General features: G+C 38.8%; 1 protein-coding gene across 8 annotated transcripts in view; it reads left to right on the top strand.

Annotated features, from left to right (window-relative positions):
* Positions 1 to 18388, top strand: part of OSBPL3 (oxysterol binding protein like 3) — a 94697-nt gene that overhangs the window by 40145 nt on the left and 36164 nt on the right. For all 8 annotated transcript variants that reach the window (XM_051774918.1, XM_051774913.1, XM_051774911.1 and 5 more), the window contains 5 exons: positions 2329 to 2571; positions 11734 to 11850; positions 12056 to 12109; positions 14033 to 14146; positions 14897 to 15067. In XM_051774918.1, coding sequence (XP_051630878.1) covers positions 2479 to 2571; positions 11734 to 11850; positions 12056 to 12109; positions 14033 to 14146; positions 14897 to 15067 — 549 coding nt within the window. In that variant the 5' untranslated portion in view covers positions 2329 to 2478. The remainder of the gene's footprint in view (positions 1 to 2328; positions 2572 to 11733; positions 11851 to 12055; positions 12110 to 14032; positions 14147 to 14896; positions 15068 to 18388) is intronic.

The raw sequence follows: 18388 nt of genomic DNA on the forward strand, positions 1-18388 counted from the left end.
GCCCATGCAGATATTAATTTGAAGGAATAAAGGAAAATTTAAAAGCCCAATTTTGGAAGCAGACTGACAAAATCCTTCAGGTGCTCTCTGCCAAATTTACCCCACCTGTCTCCTACTCCTGGTTTGTTAGGTAGTGAGTCATCTTCAGCTCATTTGAATTCTGGAAAAGTGCCCATCTCGCTCTTTTTGATTCCAAAAGGACAAATGACAATGCCTTAGGAGATCTTAAGTACTTTCTTAGGTGGTGTAAGTCTGTGTGTATATGATGTCAATGTTAGCATGTAGAGCAGTGCAGCAAAAGTGGATCCTTTTAGTCATCCAGTTAAAGGTGAAGAACCATCATCGACCCCTGGATGACACTAGTCAGGACTAACTCTAGTCAGGTGTTATAGGCTTAATGCTTTTGAGCACTGGATGCACTCCTGGAGCATATTTAATCCAAAAGGTATTTGGTTTCCATGTTCCAAGATTGCCCTGCAGTTGAAACCCAAATGGATTGCAGTGGGAGTGTACCCCTCTGCTCTGTCCTAAAATGGTAATGTAGCCAAACCTTAACTTCATTTGGACTCCACACAAAAACATGATGATAGAAATACTATTGTATCGCTTCTCTTTGTGCCAAAGTCCATGAGACCTCTTGTTGTTTTCAGTTACTTGTCAATACACAACTATTGTGCTGTGTGTTCAAACAGACAAAGGGCACTGTGTATCTTAAATGTAGTGTGTCCTGGAGATATACCTGCAAGGTACTGATAGCAGTAATTTTCAGTGCATTTTGCTGCAAATTAGAGCCTGTTCCTTGCCACGAACTATGCCAATCATTGCCAAAATTCTAGATAGACACCAATGAAGGCTGTAACAAGGTGCTCATTCTGAATATGAAGCAGTGAAGAGGAGAGGTTATCTGATTTGCTCTGGTGGTAAGAGAATATTTCTAACTAGGTAAAGTAAATGCCATAGAGACTGTGTTTCAGGTGAAAAGAGGGCATGTTGATGGAAATGATACAGCAAACTATATTGCGAGAAAGGCAGTGTAGATAGGAAAAGGTCTGTGTTCAGAAGTTGGATGCTTCAGACTACAGCAGTAGGGAGAGAGGTTTTTTGCTGCAGTGTTGTCTTCATCTTAAATATAGCACCTGGTTTTAATTGTGTGTTCTGGGTTTGGTTTTTTGTCTGTGGCTTTTGATCTGATTTTTTTTGGTTGGTTGGTTGTTTTTTTTAAAAAGGGAAATGAGTTCTTAAAATACCCAAAGTGTTTTTACTAGGGATCTGAAAATGCTACTTCTCTCAGAATAGGTTTTTAAGCCTCTTCAAGAAAAAATGAATGGCAAACTTCAATAAACAGTGATCCTAGTTCAGGACTGTTGTGACAGTGCAAGCAAGAGAATTGTGAAGTAGTGCCTCCAGTTTTGGAAATGAAATTGCCCTCCCTTACTTTCCTCACCTTTCTCATTAGTGGTTCTTGGACTCTTTCTAATTGCAAATTCCTTGCCTGAGACAATAAAATTCAAAGTGATATACAATTTATACAGGTTCTCCACCACCCCAAGTTTTGGAAAGCATCACCCTCTTTTCATATCCTCTGCTTGTTTTTTTTAAAAAAATATGCAGTTACCATGACAACTCTTGCCCACACTAGAAATCTGTTATTGCAAGTTTCTGGCATGGCTTTTATTTGCATATGCTGCAAGAAGCACTGTTATTAAACAGAGTGTTAATTATTCTTCCAGTCACTGACTGAGACAACTGATGTGATAGTAGTTACAACTTTCTGATTCCAGGTAAAAGTAGTCATGTACAGCTCTATGCAGCTCAATTTTCATGCTCGCTACTTTTAGGTATTCCTCTTTATTTGTATAGAGGGGTTTTTTTCCTTACAACCTGAAACCGTGCTTACTTGTTTAAATTATCAAGGAACTGAGAAAAAGAGCTTTATTTTTGATTATACACCATTTTTTTAATGAGACATTTGTTTTCTTCTCATTAGGACTCTATTTTGGTCCATTTCATATAGGCATTTATTATTCTCTTTGCTTGTCTTTATTAATATCTTTTAATTAATTTAAATCTGTAAAAAAATGCTTGATACTGTACTTTGTCCTCTGAATAAATCACAGCAATTAAAACATGTTTAGGATCCAAAATTCATGTAATTCCTGTTTGAAACTTGCAAATTTGTCTTGAAGTGATTGTTGAATTAATGTCTTATAATGTACAGCAACATGCTCATCTTGTATTACCAAAGGCTTTATTATGATTCATTCTGCAGGATGACAGTGGGTGACAGCATCTGATAACTTGGCTTTTTGTTTTGCTTTTCCCTTTTAGGATTTTCCATGGAATGCAGATCCTGCCACTGGACTGCATTTGGGTAAAGGATGAGTTCACTGTTTCTCTGAGGAGTCTTCCAACACATTTTCTAAATTACCTTTTAATGGTGTTCTAAGTGAGCTTATGTGAAACAAATAGTTTTGGATCATGAGTGAAGAAAAAAACTTTGGTGCATCCCAGAAAATGTTGTCTCCTTCCAGAAGTACTAGCAGCTGCTCCTCCAAGCAGGGAAGTCGACAGGTAATGCAAGCTTTTTTATCCAAAGTGAAAGCATTGCTAAGATTGGCTGTTACTTTTGTTTTTGAATATTGGCAAATCTCCTAAACTCTGCTTTCCTGATGCTTGTTTTATTTCATGACATCTTTACTTTCCTTACTCTCTTCTTTTTTTTAAATTTTTTGTTGGTAACAGCATCTTACTCTGAGTCAAATGCAGTAAACACACATTACTGAACAGCAGGCATGTGTAAAACTGGAATACTAGCAGTAAATTTTGATTTCTGTCATGTTGTATGTATGGTGTTTTTATAGTGAAATAGAGCTTCTGTAGTGTCTTGGTCTCAGTGGTTTGATCCTGAAATGCCAAATCTTCTGTAAGATACTACATTTGTGATAGAATATTATGTAACCACTCTGTTTATTTCAAGTTTCCAGGAAAAAGGTGTGCATGCATGTGTGAAAGATAATGCATTTTTCAGAAACCTGACATAGGCCTCTTTGAATGCCCATTTGTGCTGGTTGTTGCTGTAGATCTTAGATAGGAAAATAAGTATTCATGTAACATGATGCATCTGGGTGCCTAAGGTAAAGGTTGCTTTGTTTTCCGCAGAGATGATGCTATTCTTTAAACCTCTCCATTTCAAAAGACATGTCTACAGGTGTTTGCACCTGACAGGTGAGGCTGCTTTTGTTTATGGGCAAGAAGCACTGACCTGCAGCCACACTGAAAATTAAGCTTAAACATGCTCAATCCATGCTTGCAAAATCGTGAGCAATATGCTCAACATAAACTTTTATCTTTGTGAGTGCTGGCTTAGTGGAGCTCTTGAAACTGCCTCAGGCTGAAATTTTAATTGGAATTGAGCATTCCAATCCCCCAAAAGCTTTGGAGACCTCAGCTGTGTTTTGAAACAGCACCTGCTTTTCTGGGACTTTTGGCCCTGTACCTACAGTTGGCAAGGCAGACAAATCTCTGGTCAATTTATGCCTTTTAAAGTACTGTTCTAGTATATTAAACAATGAAATCCCTACTTTCAGGATTTCTTTTTTTTGTTTTCCTGCAGCATTATTTTTCACATCCTCTGTATGAGATTACCTTTAAAAAGTGTAATTTGAAAGATTTTGTATTGTCTGTTTCAACAGTTCATGTCTATCAAGTGTTATCATATAGTATTTAAATAATAAGATTTACGTGAGCATGACTAAATCCACTGGTGTGTTACACAGCCGTGTGAACAACCATACTTATGCAGAAGCAATTTCTGCAAGAACCTCTCTTACTGCCATTTAACATGATAAAATCTGTTGGCTAGCTTGGGCTTTTGAAACTATTCTTAGTGGGTCCCATTTCTTATCCATTTTGTTCTCACCTGCTCTGGAGAAAAGGAAAAATTTAGTAAGTTTTAATGTCATTTTGTCAGTCCCCAATTTTTTAGTCTTTGACCCTTGTGCAAAAAAGCAAGGTGTACCTGAGGAAGGTGAGAGACGCAGCTTGGTGTTTTGTGTGTATTCCTGGGACATCCGTGCTCGTTCATGGGAGTCAGGCAGATGGTAAATGGCCTTATAGACCTCTCAAGACAAGCTAAATGGAGTTATAAAGTAGATTGTTTCCCAATGTATAATGAAGGGTAATACAGTTGATATTTGTTTGTAATACTATGGGGTGTTGTGATAAATATCTCCACTTAGATCAGTGTTTCCTTATTAAACATTTCATGGCCAGTGATTGCGTTACCAAGTATAAATAACAATATTCTTTTTCACTGGGGAACCTACACGGGTTGACTGATTGTCCATATTTGTAGACGGTGATGATGATAGAGGCAAAACACAGACCTCGGGGAGTTTGTGTGACTTGCTATATGCTGGGAAGTAACCACTAAGCAGAGCTAAGAGCTCTGCTTGCTTGCTTTTTCTATACAGTCTGAAAATTTACAAACATATTTTCTGGAAATTATGTGCACTTTTTAAGGTTACAATGGTATTTATGATATTTTTTTATTTTTTAAATAGAGTTTTCTAATATCTGCATGAAATACTTTAATAATTTCTCTGTTTCCTTCTTTACCAAGTGCAATAACTCTCTAGCTTATCCTATAACTTTGTTTGCAACTCTTGAAGTGATGTAGAGATCTTACTTCAAAGTAGTGATATTTAGAATGGGAAAAAAAAATTTCTAAATTAGAGTTCATTTCAGCATTGTCAGTGTTTATGTGCATGGCTGCGTATTGCTGTTCCTTCTTAAATTCCCTGATGGTTTTGGTGTTTTTCACGTGGCTGTTTTTTCAAACTGAAGTTGTCTCGCAGTTTACACAGCAAACTGTTTTACTGGGGAAAAGAGATTAAATAAGATAATACTTAAAGAAAAAAAAAGCTTTAAATATCTTTAATAAGATTTAAACACACTGTGTGTTATGCACTTCGGATATTTACTTGAAAGTAATGTCTATGGGTCATTTTACCTTACTTTTTGAATTTATTTGTTAATTATAATTCGTGATGGTAGCATGTTTCAGTGAATGTTTTATTGGCTATACTCTTCTGTGCTGCTTGTGGGAAGATGGACCTTTAGGTCTAACAGAGGCAGTACTCTGCCAGACATACTGATCTGGACACTGCAGTGCTTTGGTGAGGAACAGATGTCTTGTCCCTGTTCCTGTTCTCTAGAAGGCTCTGATCTTATAGATTGTACAGATCTTTACCCTGCTAGATAGACCCTTTCTTCAGTGGTGCAAACCATACAGTATAGCATATATTATAAAATCTAATTATTGGTGCAGGTAGTGAGGATGTTGAGATCTTTCTTGTGTCCTGTCCCTTTGCTCCCCTCTTCCCACAGAGGATTTCTTGTCATGCCAGATTGAGTAGTTTGGTTTATATTATTAATCACTTCTTTTCTGTTTCTTGTATTGGCAAACTGGAGCTTTGTAGTCTGTCCCTGCTAATACCCACCAACACAGGGCTGACAAGACTGGGAATGAGTGATGCCAATGCCTGAGGGTCATTTAATTTGCCCTTTCCATCTGTATATTAGTTTAAATGACAGTACTTTAAGTGTTCTGTTAAGAAAACAGCAACAATCTCAAGTTCTATAAAAATTGTTAAAAATCCTCTAATCCAAAAAGGACCACATATGCAACAACTTCCAGCAGGTTTTTGTTTGTCTGTTTGTTTGGTTTTGGTTTTGTTGGGGTTTTTTTTTGTTTCAAAATGCTGGTGGACTAGTAGAATGTAACACGGTTACTGATACTTTTTTATTAATAGTATCATGAAAGTTTAAATGATGTTGCTGTGTACTGTGCAGGTTAGAGTGACATGCTATGATGTTGGTATTCTTTCCTTCATCTTCCTTCTCCTTCTTCATGGAGGGCTAATTATTTCTCCTTCAGACACCTGTGTCTCTCTCAGGCACCTTCAGAAGTGGGCTTGTGGCTTGCAGGTTAGCAACAGATCTGTCTGACAGGTGTTTTTCTCTGTGCTGCTGCTCTGACAGCAGTTCTTTGAATCTGATTAAGTAGAAAGAAATTCTTAAAAGTGTGGGGGGAGGAAAGTTGGGGTGGGGGGAGGTTTGCCCAGAAAACAGCAGGATCTGAGTTTTGAGTCTCTGATTTCCTAGGCATAGACTGTTGCTGGTGTACACTAGCACCAAGTGACCTGAGATCGGGATATGGAACCACAGTAGTGCAGGGTTGCTGAGTCTGCTAAAATTTAGTTGGTGTGCTACTGATGTGGACCATGAGGCCTGTGATGCAGAAAATGGGCCACTGTGCTAGAAAGGAGTTGACTTAAGCAGGGCTGCAAGACTTGGAGGGATCTACTTCTTTTGCTGCATTTGGTGTCCGTTTCAGACCAGATGTAACACACTTGCAGTGCGAACTGAACTGAGCGTGAACTGAGTGTGAACTCTTCCGCTGAGTTCACCTTCATCTTGAAGCCTCATGGCAAGCTGGAGGCTACTGCCACTTCCCACCTCTTTGCTTTTCTCTGCCTCTCTCCTTCAATTATGGAAAGGGATCTCTTTCCCAAGATGTGGAAGAGACAAACAAACTGTGTTTTGTGAGGAAGGAAAACTGATGTTGATGTTATTCAAATTTAAGTTGACCTGTGATCAAAAGAAGATATATTTTGGTAGTTATTTTTAAATCTAATATGTTAACTAACTTTTAAAATAGGTCCACTAGGGAAAAGCTTTATGACAGGAGAACCACTTAAAAAAACCTCATGTTCTGTAAAATAAAATTAAATCATTTCTACCAATTTTATGAACCATAACAAATGCTTTAGTTGCAGCTGATGCCAACCCTTATCCTCCACAAAGCAGTTTTCTATTTTTGGCACTTCAAAATATTTGGTACAACTGACTGCATTTTGCACTGGAAGAAAGTCTGTCACTATCATCTATTTCGTTCAGGGAGCTGAAACTGCAAGCATCAGTCTGAGAGCCATTCAGAATCATTACTTCGTACTTTCTCCTGAAATAATTTGCCTTGAGGAACTGTGCAGTGCAGAATATTGCAGAAAATGAGGAGGTTTTATCTCATTGAACAAAGAAAATTACTACATTTACATAATGATGGGCTTAACTCTGGAGACCAAAGTGTATGGGTTTTTTCCCTCTTCCACAGAGCAGGTATAGGCCAAGTAGCATCTACAGGGTGGTTTTTCAGTGCTGATCTTAAAGGAGCACCTCTGGACCTTAGAGAAGTAAAGATTTTATTCCTCCCTTAGACCTGAGTGAAATTTCTTCCTGGACAGGAAATGCAATGTTGATCATTGCGTGCAGATTTGGGCCCATAATGATGCAAAGTATCTTTTGTAGTGTCATAATTTTATGACACAACCAATCTGGACATCAGACTGATGCTAGAATTGTTAATGCCATTCGTCTGGGAGTTGGGGGGGGGAGGGAAGATGAGGGAGTGTCATTGTTTGGGGTTTTTTTAAGTTAGTGCTGTGGTTTGGGCTATCTCTTTCAGTTCCCTATTGTGGGATAAGAATCAGCAAAAGGCAGCATAACCCGAATTCTTTCAGGAAATCCTGTATCTCCAGTTTGCTCCTCTGCTATTTCAGATGGATGAGTACAGATGATAATCAACCAGCTTGATTCATTTGCCTTCATTTTAGAGAGTAAGCATTTTTCTTTCACTTCTGCAGCTGCTCCCAGCAATAGCCAGCTGACACTCTTTCCTCATTCAGTAAGGTGTTAGATCTCTTGCAAATCAAAGTCCTGATCAAGATGTATAGGGTCTGGGTCAAGAGCAAATGGATCCAAAACCAGTCACAGCAGCAGTGTTTTGGAAAATATGAGAGTTTGGCTGTTCAGGTGGGATAGGTTTTATTCTTCTGGAAGGATGTATAATGGAAGAGGACCAGATGCTGATAATGCATCATTACACCTTGCATGTATCCAGCGGGTCCCCAAACTGTTAATTCTGTAAGCTTTTAAGAGGATCAATTTCTAATGCAACTAAGCTACCTTTGAAGTGTGGGGTTCCCAGGGCAGAAAGGTGAGCTGGAAGCTTGCCTTCACCACCTGAGATCTGGCAGATCATTGAGCCTGCTTGATGGGAATCAGTGCTCCCACTTCTGTTTTTCTTCGCATTTTCACACTTTTTAATTGTGAAGCCACATTCTAGGCCACCTCATTGACCTGAAGAGCACTGATAAGTGTGGCTTTCCTGCAGGAATGTGTGACACCTTGTGTCTGAACTGCAGAAGAGATCCAGACAAAATTGGAGTTGTAATGCAGGCCATAATGTGTTCTGTATTTTAAAGTTTGATCAAAACTGTTAACACCGTGTATATTCCAGGTGGGTGTAATTGGCTGAGCTGTTTCTCAGCTGCTTCCTTTTCCACCTCATACGCTCAAATATAGCATGGGTCTGTAACTTCTAACTTTCTAAACTTATCTAAAGATGAGGCTCCACAAAGATCTCATTGCAACCTTTTTGAGTACTTAAAGGAAGCTTACCAAAAAGATGGAGAACAAATTTTTACATGTGCACATACTGATAAGACAAAGGGGAATGGTTTTAAACTAAAAGAGTGGAGATTTAGATTAGATGTTAGGAGGACATTCTTTATGGCGAAGGTTGTGAGGAACTGGAACAGGTTGCCTAGAGAAGTTGTGGATGCCCCCATCCCTGGAAGTGTTCAAGGCTGGGCTGCATGGGGCTATGAGCAGCCTGGTCTAGTGAAAGGTGTCCCTGTTCATGGCAGAGGGGCTGGAACTAGATGATTTTTAAGATCCCTTCCAACCCACAATATTCTATGATTCTGTGAATCTGGATTACTATGTTTTCTTTGACCGTGCTCAAATTTCTGCTTGCCTCCTGCAAGCAGACCGATCCGTCAATGATATACTATTATTATGCTTAACTGCAGTCTGTGGGAACTTGATCCCAAAGTTGGAGAAGTTGTTTCGTTAGCTACAACACTAGAATATTGAAAAGGATCTACTGTTTGCTAGTCTTAACTACTACCAGATTAATTCTCCGTGGAAAATTTAGGTGTTTGGGTACTGCAGTTTAATATATTTTAGCAAGACAAAAGAAAGAGCTTGCTTGGTAATTGGGCAAAACAGCTTTTAAGCTCTTCGAAGAAGAAAGAAACAAAACCATTAACACAACATTTTTCTTAATCTCCCAGGTGCTCCTGTTAGTTCTTAGTTAGAATTATCTCATTAGTTCCATCAGGTTTCTTATGTTTTAAAATGTTTGCCTTTATTCAAGTCCCCAATTTGAAATCAGCTAATATCAAGATTATTTTTTTATATTGGCTTATTTAGTAGATCATATTTTCTGAGGACATGAGATTTTATCCACATGTGGGCATTTAAGCAGCAGCAATTTCAGGTGTTAGTGTAAATTGTAGCATTACATTATATTTGATGATATATAAAGAGTCTGCTCTCTGTCATCATAACAGTCCCAGTCCTTGTGCTTATATAAGGGTTAATAAATAATCTTTACAGGAAACAGAAATCCAAGACCATTCAGGAAAAATTTAATTGACTATATTTAAATTTGAGGCAAAAGAGGTGGTGGAACATAATTTCTCTTTGGCTTCCAAAATTGTAGACGGGAATGTTCTGTCAAAAAAAAAGAAAAAAGGTGGTGGTGGTGGAAAGGTCCTTAATTGTGGAGGCTTAGATCTGTCTTTGCACTTGAGGAGCTGTCAAACAGCAGCTAGCAAGCTCTAGCTAGCTGTCCTTGCATGGGCACGGACTTGATCTCTGCTTCATCACCCTGTGAAAGACCAATGCTGATGGGCTCGACCAGCAGATTTTGCTGCTGGTGTTGGACTGATGTGCTGGAGACAGCCCAGGAGGCCTCCTGTCTTCCTGCAGCCCTCTGACTCATGATATCCATGAGTAACTTTTCTGCTCCCTGATCTGATCCATAGTAATATACCCCAGAGCAGGAAAGGGTTCATGATTATTGAGAATTCTGAGTGAGTCCCAAAGTAGTACAAATAAAAAAAAAAAAAAAAAAAGAATATGGAGTGTAACTTCTGGTTTTCAATAGAAAAAAATATTTTCATGATTGTTGGTTAGAAATAATGGTATCTAAGGAGCTGTCAAAACGTTTCTTAAACTGGTGGAGGGAGTAAAGAAGTTATTTGTTACAAAAGTGACAGGGATAAACTGACAAATCCCTACCGATCTGTAGGGACAAAAAATGTGTGCCCTGATAAAAATTTTTGTTAGAACAACTGCACTCTCAACTTGCATTCAGGTAGCAGGACATCGTTGAGTGATCTGTGAGATGTTGAATGACAGGAGCTGCTCAGCCCCACATTTCTACTGCTTGCGGCTTGTTGTGTAGTGAATGTTGAGAGACTGAACTCAAAACAGGAAAGCAGAGCAGCTTTCCAGTTTGTTCCATTAAGTGCAGCACAAGGAAAATAATAAAGAAGTAGTGGAGTGCCAACAGTAACATGATGAAATTAATGTCTTTTTGAAGATGGTTTCTTTTAATGCCGTGTTTCACAAGTAATGAGTATAATACCTGATGTAATTTTTTCTCTGAGTTTAAAGAAGTGAATGTTAAGGATTCTGGAGATAGATAAATGAGGAAAATTAGCACTCTTGCTGATTTTTGTTTTGTTTTGTTTCATTTTTAGTTTAAATTTTTTTTTTTGTAGCCAGTCAAGTTCTTTTGGGGAATACTTACCTATGTATCTTACAGGGAGGACTATGAGTACTTACCTACCTGCTATAGTTCTGTTTTCCCTAAAGTATTTCATACTAGTTCTTTTTTTGTCATTACAATCTGTGTTAAACTATTGTTTGTCTTTTTCAAATATAAGGGGATGGTACTAGCACATACCATTTCCTGTCAGTTGTTATCATTCTATGTCTGCCAAACCCTGTGGTAGCTGGCAATAGTTAATTAATGAGATCTCTGATCAGAAACATTGAAACTCATGTTATCTTGTCATTTGCAGTTGTTCCATATAAAAACTGTAAAAATATTATGACATTTAGTCTCTTCTCTGTTATGTTGCTGCAGGGTCTTTCATTTAAGAGTTCCTGATGACAAAAAAGAGATTCTCTTTTAAATACAGTTACATCTTAGGAAAGGTCGTTTTTATTTTTCTTGCATGTTCCCTTTATGTCATGTTCCTTGTAGTACTCAAGTTACTTCCTTGGCTTTTTAATTTATATTTTATTTTTACTTTAGGGAGACTGCAATTTACACCAGGCAAAAAACTTCGACTTACTGGATATGGGCAAAAGAGTTTTATGGAAAAGTTCTTCATTTTCAGTGTCTTTTCTTTTTAGCTTCATAACTTATAAAAACATATCATTTTAACATAAGACTGTTTCTGCCTGTGATAGCAGAAAATTTTTTATGCTAATTTGTGACTACGCTGTGGTTATGTACTGCGTGTATGTATGTACACGAAAATATACATATAACATTCTGGTAAGCACATAGATGCAATGAAGGATGTTGTCATCAAAATTATGTTTTGTTGAGCTGGTATTGTTTCTATGAAGATAAAAAGTAATCTTATCTCTTGGAAGATATTTAAAAGTGCAAAGATGGATCTTTGGTTAGATTTCAACAACAATTGGGTTTTGTTTTTTTTCTTATAGCCTTCTTCTTCTTGAATCTCTCTTAACAATTCAGTTCTTTGGAAGAAATAAGATCTACATTTGGATTTTCTGTTTAAGCAGGACAGCTGGGAAATTGTAGAAGGACTCCGGGGAGCAATGAATTGTACCCAGGAGCCGCAGAAGCAGGAGGGCTGCTTGCTGAAAAAGAGAAAATGGCCTTTGAAAGGCTGGCACAAGGTAGGAAAGAAATGTGTATCTGAAAGCTTGATGCCACCTGAGTGGGACTTACTTGGTGTGGTTTTGTGGCAAAAAGGTTACTTAAAAGCAGAGAAAGTGTTCTCCAAAGAAAGGGAAGGGAGGATGGTGTGTTTGTGGTGGTTTTCTGTTTAGGTTTTTTGTGTGTGTTTTGTTTGTTTTTAATTTTCTACATTTCTGCTTACAGAGATACTTCTTTTTGGACAGAGGGATTTTGAAGTATTCTAAATGCCAAGCTGATGTAAGTGATCTGAAACCCCTTAAGGCCATTATAAAGTATACAACAATATTTTATTGGAAGTAGCAATAGTTCCCTGTTGTTGCTAATGAGAAATAGAGTTTCAGCCATTCTAAACAGTAAGTTGAGAGGGGAGGAAACTATGGTTTCAGCAGGTAGTATTTATCATAGAATCAGCTGGGTTGGAAGGGACCTCCGAGATCAAGTCCAATCCTTAATCCACTACCACCGTGGTTACTAAACCATGGCACTAAGTGCCACATCCAGTCTCATCTTAAAAACCTCCAGGGATGGAGAATCCACCACTTCCCTTGGCAACCCATTCCTGATTAGCCTTTCTGTAAAGAATTTCTTCCTAATATCAAACCTAAACCTCCCCTGACACAGCTTAAGACCATGCTCTCTTGTCTTACTGATAGTTGCCTAGGAGAAGAGACCAACCCCCACCTGGCCACAACCTCCTTTCAGATAGTTGTAGAGAGTGATGAGGTCTCCCCTGAACGTCCTTTTCTCCAGGCTAAACAACCCCAGCTCCTTCAACCTCCCCTCATAGGACTTGTGCTTGAGTCCCTTCACCAGCCTCATCATTCTTCTCTAGATCTGCTCCAGCACCTCAATATCCTTCCTGAACTGAGGGGCCCAGAACTGGACACAGTACTCCAGGTGTGGCCTCACCAGTGCTGAGTACAGGGGAAGAATCACTTCCCTGGACCTGTTGGCCACACTGTTCCTGATCCAGGCCAGGATGCCATTGGCCCTCTTGGCCACCTGGGCACACTGCTGGCTCATGTTCAGCTTCCTGTCAATCCCAACTCCCAGGTCCCTTTCTGCCTGGCTGCTCTCCAACCATTCTGTCCCCAGCCTGTAGCCCTGCAGGGGGTTGTTGTGGCCAAAGTGGAGGACCCAGCAGTTGGCCTTGTTGAACCTCATCCCGTTGGAATCAGCCCAACTCTCCAACCTATCCAGGTCCCTCTGCAGAGCCCTCCTGCCTTCCAGCTGATTGACACTCCCCCCGACCTTGGCATCATCTGCAAATTTGCTGATGGTGGACTCAATCCCCTCATCTAAATCATCAATAAAGATATTAAACAGAACTGGGCCCAACACTGATCCCTGGGGGACACCACTAGTGACTGGCTGCCAACTGGATGCAGCACCGTTCACCACCACTCTCTGGGCCCGGCCCTCCAGCCAGTTCCTAACCCAGCACAGAGTGCCCCTGTCCAAGCCGTGGGCTGCAGCTTTTTCAGGAGAATACTGTGGGAGATGGTGTCAAAGGCCTTGCTGAAGTCCAGGTAGACACATCCACAGCCTTCCCCTCATCCACCAGGCGGGTCACCTGATCATAAAAGGAGATCAGGTTGGTCAGACAGGACCTGCCCTTCCTAAACCCCTACTGGCTGGGTCTGATCCCTTGTCCATCCTGTAGGTGCCGTGTGATCGCACTGAGGATGATCTGCTCCATAACCTTGCCAGGCACTGAGGTCAGGCTGACAGGCCTGTAGTTTCCCCGGTCCTCCTTCTGACCCTTTTTGTGGGTTGGCGTGACATTTGCCAACTTCCAGTCATCTGGGTAGATGATGGACAGCGGCTTGGCGAGCTCCTCTGCCAGCTCCCTCATCACCCTAGGGTGGATCCCATCTGGTCCCATAGTCTTGGGGGGATCCAAGTGGCTCAGCAGGTTGCTAACTGTTTCCTCCTGGATTACAGGGGGGCTGTTCAGATTCTTATCTCTTTCTACAAGCTCCAGAAGCCAGCTGTCCTCAGGACAACCTGTCTTACTGTTGAAAACTGAGGTAAAGAAAGTGTTAAATACCTCAGCCTTTTCCTCATCTTTGATAACTATATTCCCACCCATGTCCAGTAAAGAGTGGAGGTTATCCTTTTGCTTTATCCTGGAGTGATTGTATTTTTACTTTTTTGCAGATAGAGAGAGGAAAACTTCATGGCTGTATTGATGTTGGACTTTCTGTCATGTCTGTAAAGAAATCAACAAAATGTATAGATTTGGATACAGAAGAGCAGATATACCATCTGAAGGTGGGTCTTCAAGATTGTTATAACCTTGTTCCCGAATTAATAACAATAGCTGTGTATGATGAAGCCCTTTTGTTGCTTTTTTCGATAGCAAGAGGTCTGTCAGTTACACTAATAATTTGGTAGTCTCAGTGGATTAGTTTACACTTGAGAGGCATTATTATTCTGTTTCGGAGTCCAGAATCAGTAACACTGTTCTGAACAGAAACCTTGAAGATGCTTCATGCTTAGCAGCACTCTTTTCACCTAGCACTTTTTTCAGTTGTTGCACAAGTGCTTTTATTTTCAGTAGTTATATCTTTGTCTTATCTATAGGAAGTATTTTCCATGGTCAAGTATGGGGATTTATCTATCTTTGTGGAATAAATAGTTTTAAAATACATCACCAAAATCAAGTTTCTGTTTTCTTTGACCTAACTTTAACAATGGCAATTAAAAAATGACAATTTAATGTGTGGGGTTTTCTTTACATTGTAGGGGTTTTTATGTATAAGTTGCTAATTATTGTGTTCTGCATTGGAACTCATAACTACTAACTGTAGTTTCTCTTTTTCCTGACTTTATCCTGTGATTTTCTGTCATTCTTAAGCTCATACAGTATGCATTTTTAATAGGACCATCCTTAGAAAAACTCTTCTGATAGTTTGCTAGTAAAGGCCAACCAGGCTATTTGTCCAAGGAACACAAAATACCTTAGTATCTCTGTAAGTGATTTTTGAATGTGAATGTTATAAAACCTGAAATTTTGTGTAGGTGAAATCTCAGGAGCTGTTTGATGAATGGGTAGCAAAACTTCGTCATCACAGAATGTACCGTCAGAATGAAATCTCCATGTTTCCTCATGACACCAATAATATTTTCTTCCCTGTATCTACTACTACGGATTCTGTCCCTGGTTTCTGTGATTCTGCTTCAGGTAGAAAGGTAATAGTTATTATTTATAAATAATGAGCTTTCATGGTGAATTAAATTAGTCTGATTTGTGTTTATTAAATAAAGAGCATAATGGAAGTTTGTGGTGGCATTTAAGTTATGTTCTAAAATGTCAAGAGAAAAATTAAATTATTTATTGATTTACTCCTAAGCAGTTTTCTTTATGATGCTGTTAAATTTTATAATAATGTTTCATTGTTTTAATCCAGTAAATTATATTTTCATTTTATATTCTTATATATATTACAGACAAATGTATTTTATATTGACTTTCAAGACTGTATATTGAGTTAGAATCCTCATAATTTTTGAGACATATGTCAGTATTTGTATGATATGTGCTGGTGAATATTAGTCTAGGTCACAGAAGAGCACTCAGCTAGGTATTTTTTTCCCTTTAGCATTTTGCCATATATCCTTTAGCTAATAAACCCTCTGCCCTTTTACATTAATGAAGCTGGCTACTTAGCTGGGAATTATACAAGAATCCATCACCTGGGGCCACTACTTATATTTGAATTTATATTTTATATATTTCATATATTTAAATTTATATTTAAATACCCACCCACCATGCTGTGGGTGGGCATGGGATCTGAATGGGTCCAGCTGACAGTGTACTTATCTTTTGGTAGAGTCTGTGACTGATAGTTTCACAAATGACTTGACAAATGTTTAGTCCAACACCATAAATGACATTTTTGATGCAGCTTCATGGAAGAGTGTGTGTGTTCTGTGTCTGGACACAGCCTCTGTGCCTTCAGCTGTCTGTACATTAACTGGCTGACTTTCACCCAAAGAAACTCTTCTGCTCCAGTGTAGAACCACTGGTGTCTTTTGTGACTCACATCTATACTGTTTTATTTACTACAACTGAAATGGCACTCTGTTTCTGTCAGCTCCAGAGTGTCTCCTAAGTACCAACCAACTCCTTGTTATCCTGCTGTCTAAGGTTTTCTTTTCCCTGGGATAATTGCTGTATGATCTGAATGGGCTTGTTCCTCAGCACCTGTAGTTCATCACTTTATCCTGTAACTGAGTTTGAGTTTTAGCAAACACGAATATGTGCCTGAACAGCTTTTTGCTCAGGGTTGAGAGGGAGGGGATCTGTGTGAGCAGGCAGCTGAAAGAACAGTAACTCACCCTGCAGTAACAAGGCCGTTCTGCAAAGAGTTGTTTGCACGTATTTTGTGGCGCCAGCAGCTCTGTGGCTCTGACAGCCTGCTCTTCTGAGGCTGTGTCTGCAGGGAAATGGCAAATCTCCTGTGTCCATTTAGTTATTTTCTCCCAAAAGACAGCAGGGATAGAAGTGGGGAAGAATATCAAGGGCAGAAGTGGAGCATTTGCAAAGTCCATGATATATTTATGCCGGTGTTCTCAAAGAAGAAAAAAAAAATGAAAAAACCCCAGAATCCATGTGACCAGCATATCTAAAATCTATGCTTACTGCAAGGAAACTAACCATTTCTTCTTTGGCATGAAAGACTTAATTCAGACTATTAATCCAGATTTTCACTGCAAAGAAGCCCTACTTATTTTCATGTGAAAAATAGAAGGGGATAGTTCTTAAGCTGCAGTTAATCACCTTAGCTCTGCTGAAGCTAAATGGAACTCTGCCAATTTACACCAGCCCTAGCTGGATGTTAGTTGATATCAATCCAGCAGTAAGATTATTTTGAGAAAAATACAACGTGTGGTTTTCACATTTTTTTTTATTGTGTGCATCTACATATGTCTATGTGGAATGCTTGTATTCTAAAGCTTAGCCATGCTGATCCAAAGCAAAACTATGTGAACTGGAGCTACACAAACTCTTGCCTGTTTGTGTATTGGTGTTTGGCAATGCCTATTTCCTTCTTTCCTCCTGCTCATGTCCCTTATGTTTATGAGTTCTGGAGAAGCTGGTTATGTGAGATAGATGTCTGAAGAGATAAATATGGAATTTGTTCACAAAATGCCAATACAATTCCTCATCTTTAAATTCAGTTTACTTGTGCTTTTAAAGGTGCTGAGATTATTATTTGGGTGTACGTATATATATGGCAAAAGCTCATACAGCTTTATGTAGGAATAAAACAGTCAAACTGCATAGATTAATTTTAAAATAAGTGTGCTTACTGGTGCTTACTGCTATTGCATACTGACACAGTACTGAATGATGTCACGTGGATAGTGCATTTTATTTTATTCTGCAACTCATGTTGGAGGTTATATTGTAAATTTAAAAAGACCATCTAAGAAGACTGCAACAGACTGAGATGTAGATGATGTTTCTTAGGAATAGATTTAAAAACTAGTACTACCAGAGCTTTGATATAAGATGAGCAGGAGGTAACAAAGTTTGTAAATAGTACGCTTCAGAGAAGAGCCAAACAATTTAGTCAGCTTTTCTTATAACCAGTAAACTGGTTGTGTAATGGCACTTAAGGTGAAACATTTTAAAACTGATTTTAAACAAGATGTTGGCAAAGCATGTAATTTGTACCACTTCCTGATGTAGGTATTATTGAAAATGAAAGGTTTAGTAGGGTGTACAAATAATTAAGCATTTGAATGGCTGTTATTTGTAGTTACATTACAGAAGAAAACACCATTATAGGCCACGATCAACGGGTAGTAGTACTGGGCAGAAATTTCTTCACATTGGAAACTATTTAATTGTACTGCTCAGTTAGCTCTTACACAGAATTTCCAGCATCATCTGACACACCTGATAGTGGACACTGCTGAAACTGAGCTAAGTTTGAAGATGTGTACAGAGACGTTGTAAAAGGGTAGCATTTACCCAGATGAGGTGTGTGATCATAGCTGTATTAAGGCCTGTTGAGCCAAATGCGTGCTGAAGTCATACAACTTTGAGTAAAATTTTGAAATAATATCTAGTGCATCTTGCTTTGACCCTGAAAAATAACTTTAACAAACATGTGCATGGTACATTTAAGTTACTTCTGGGGCTTCTTTGGGGACCATATAGGAGGAACAGAATGTCCAAATTTGATCCTGCTCAGATATGGTACTTTAATTGTATTAAGTTGACCTAATTTATGCAGAACTTTACCCTTCCTCAAAATTTAGTTTTCAGCAAATTTTATGGTTCCTTTATTATTTCTACTGCTTGTAGGCAGCAATTATGTTAGATAACCTGCCATTATGCTCAGTGACTGTATACCTAGTCTAGATCATAAACTTTTTTCCCTCCATGTAATTGATGTCTTTGGCTGTGATCATGGAACTCAACTGTTGATTGTCAAAATTTGTGTATATAACATTAAAATAATGTTTGTTAATAATTCACTTGTTTTTGTTTCTTTT

This window comes from Manacus candei, unplaced genomic scaffold, assembly GCF_025592945.1.
Source record: "Manacus candei isolate 608988 ecotype Guabito, Panama unplaced genomic scaffold, ASM2559294v1 h1tg000237l, whole genome shotgun sequence".
NCBI classification, from domain to species: Eukaryota; Metazoa; Chordata; class Aves; order Passeriformes; family Pipridae; genus Manacus; species Manacus candei.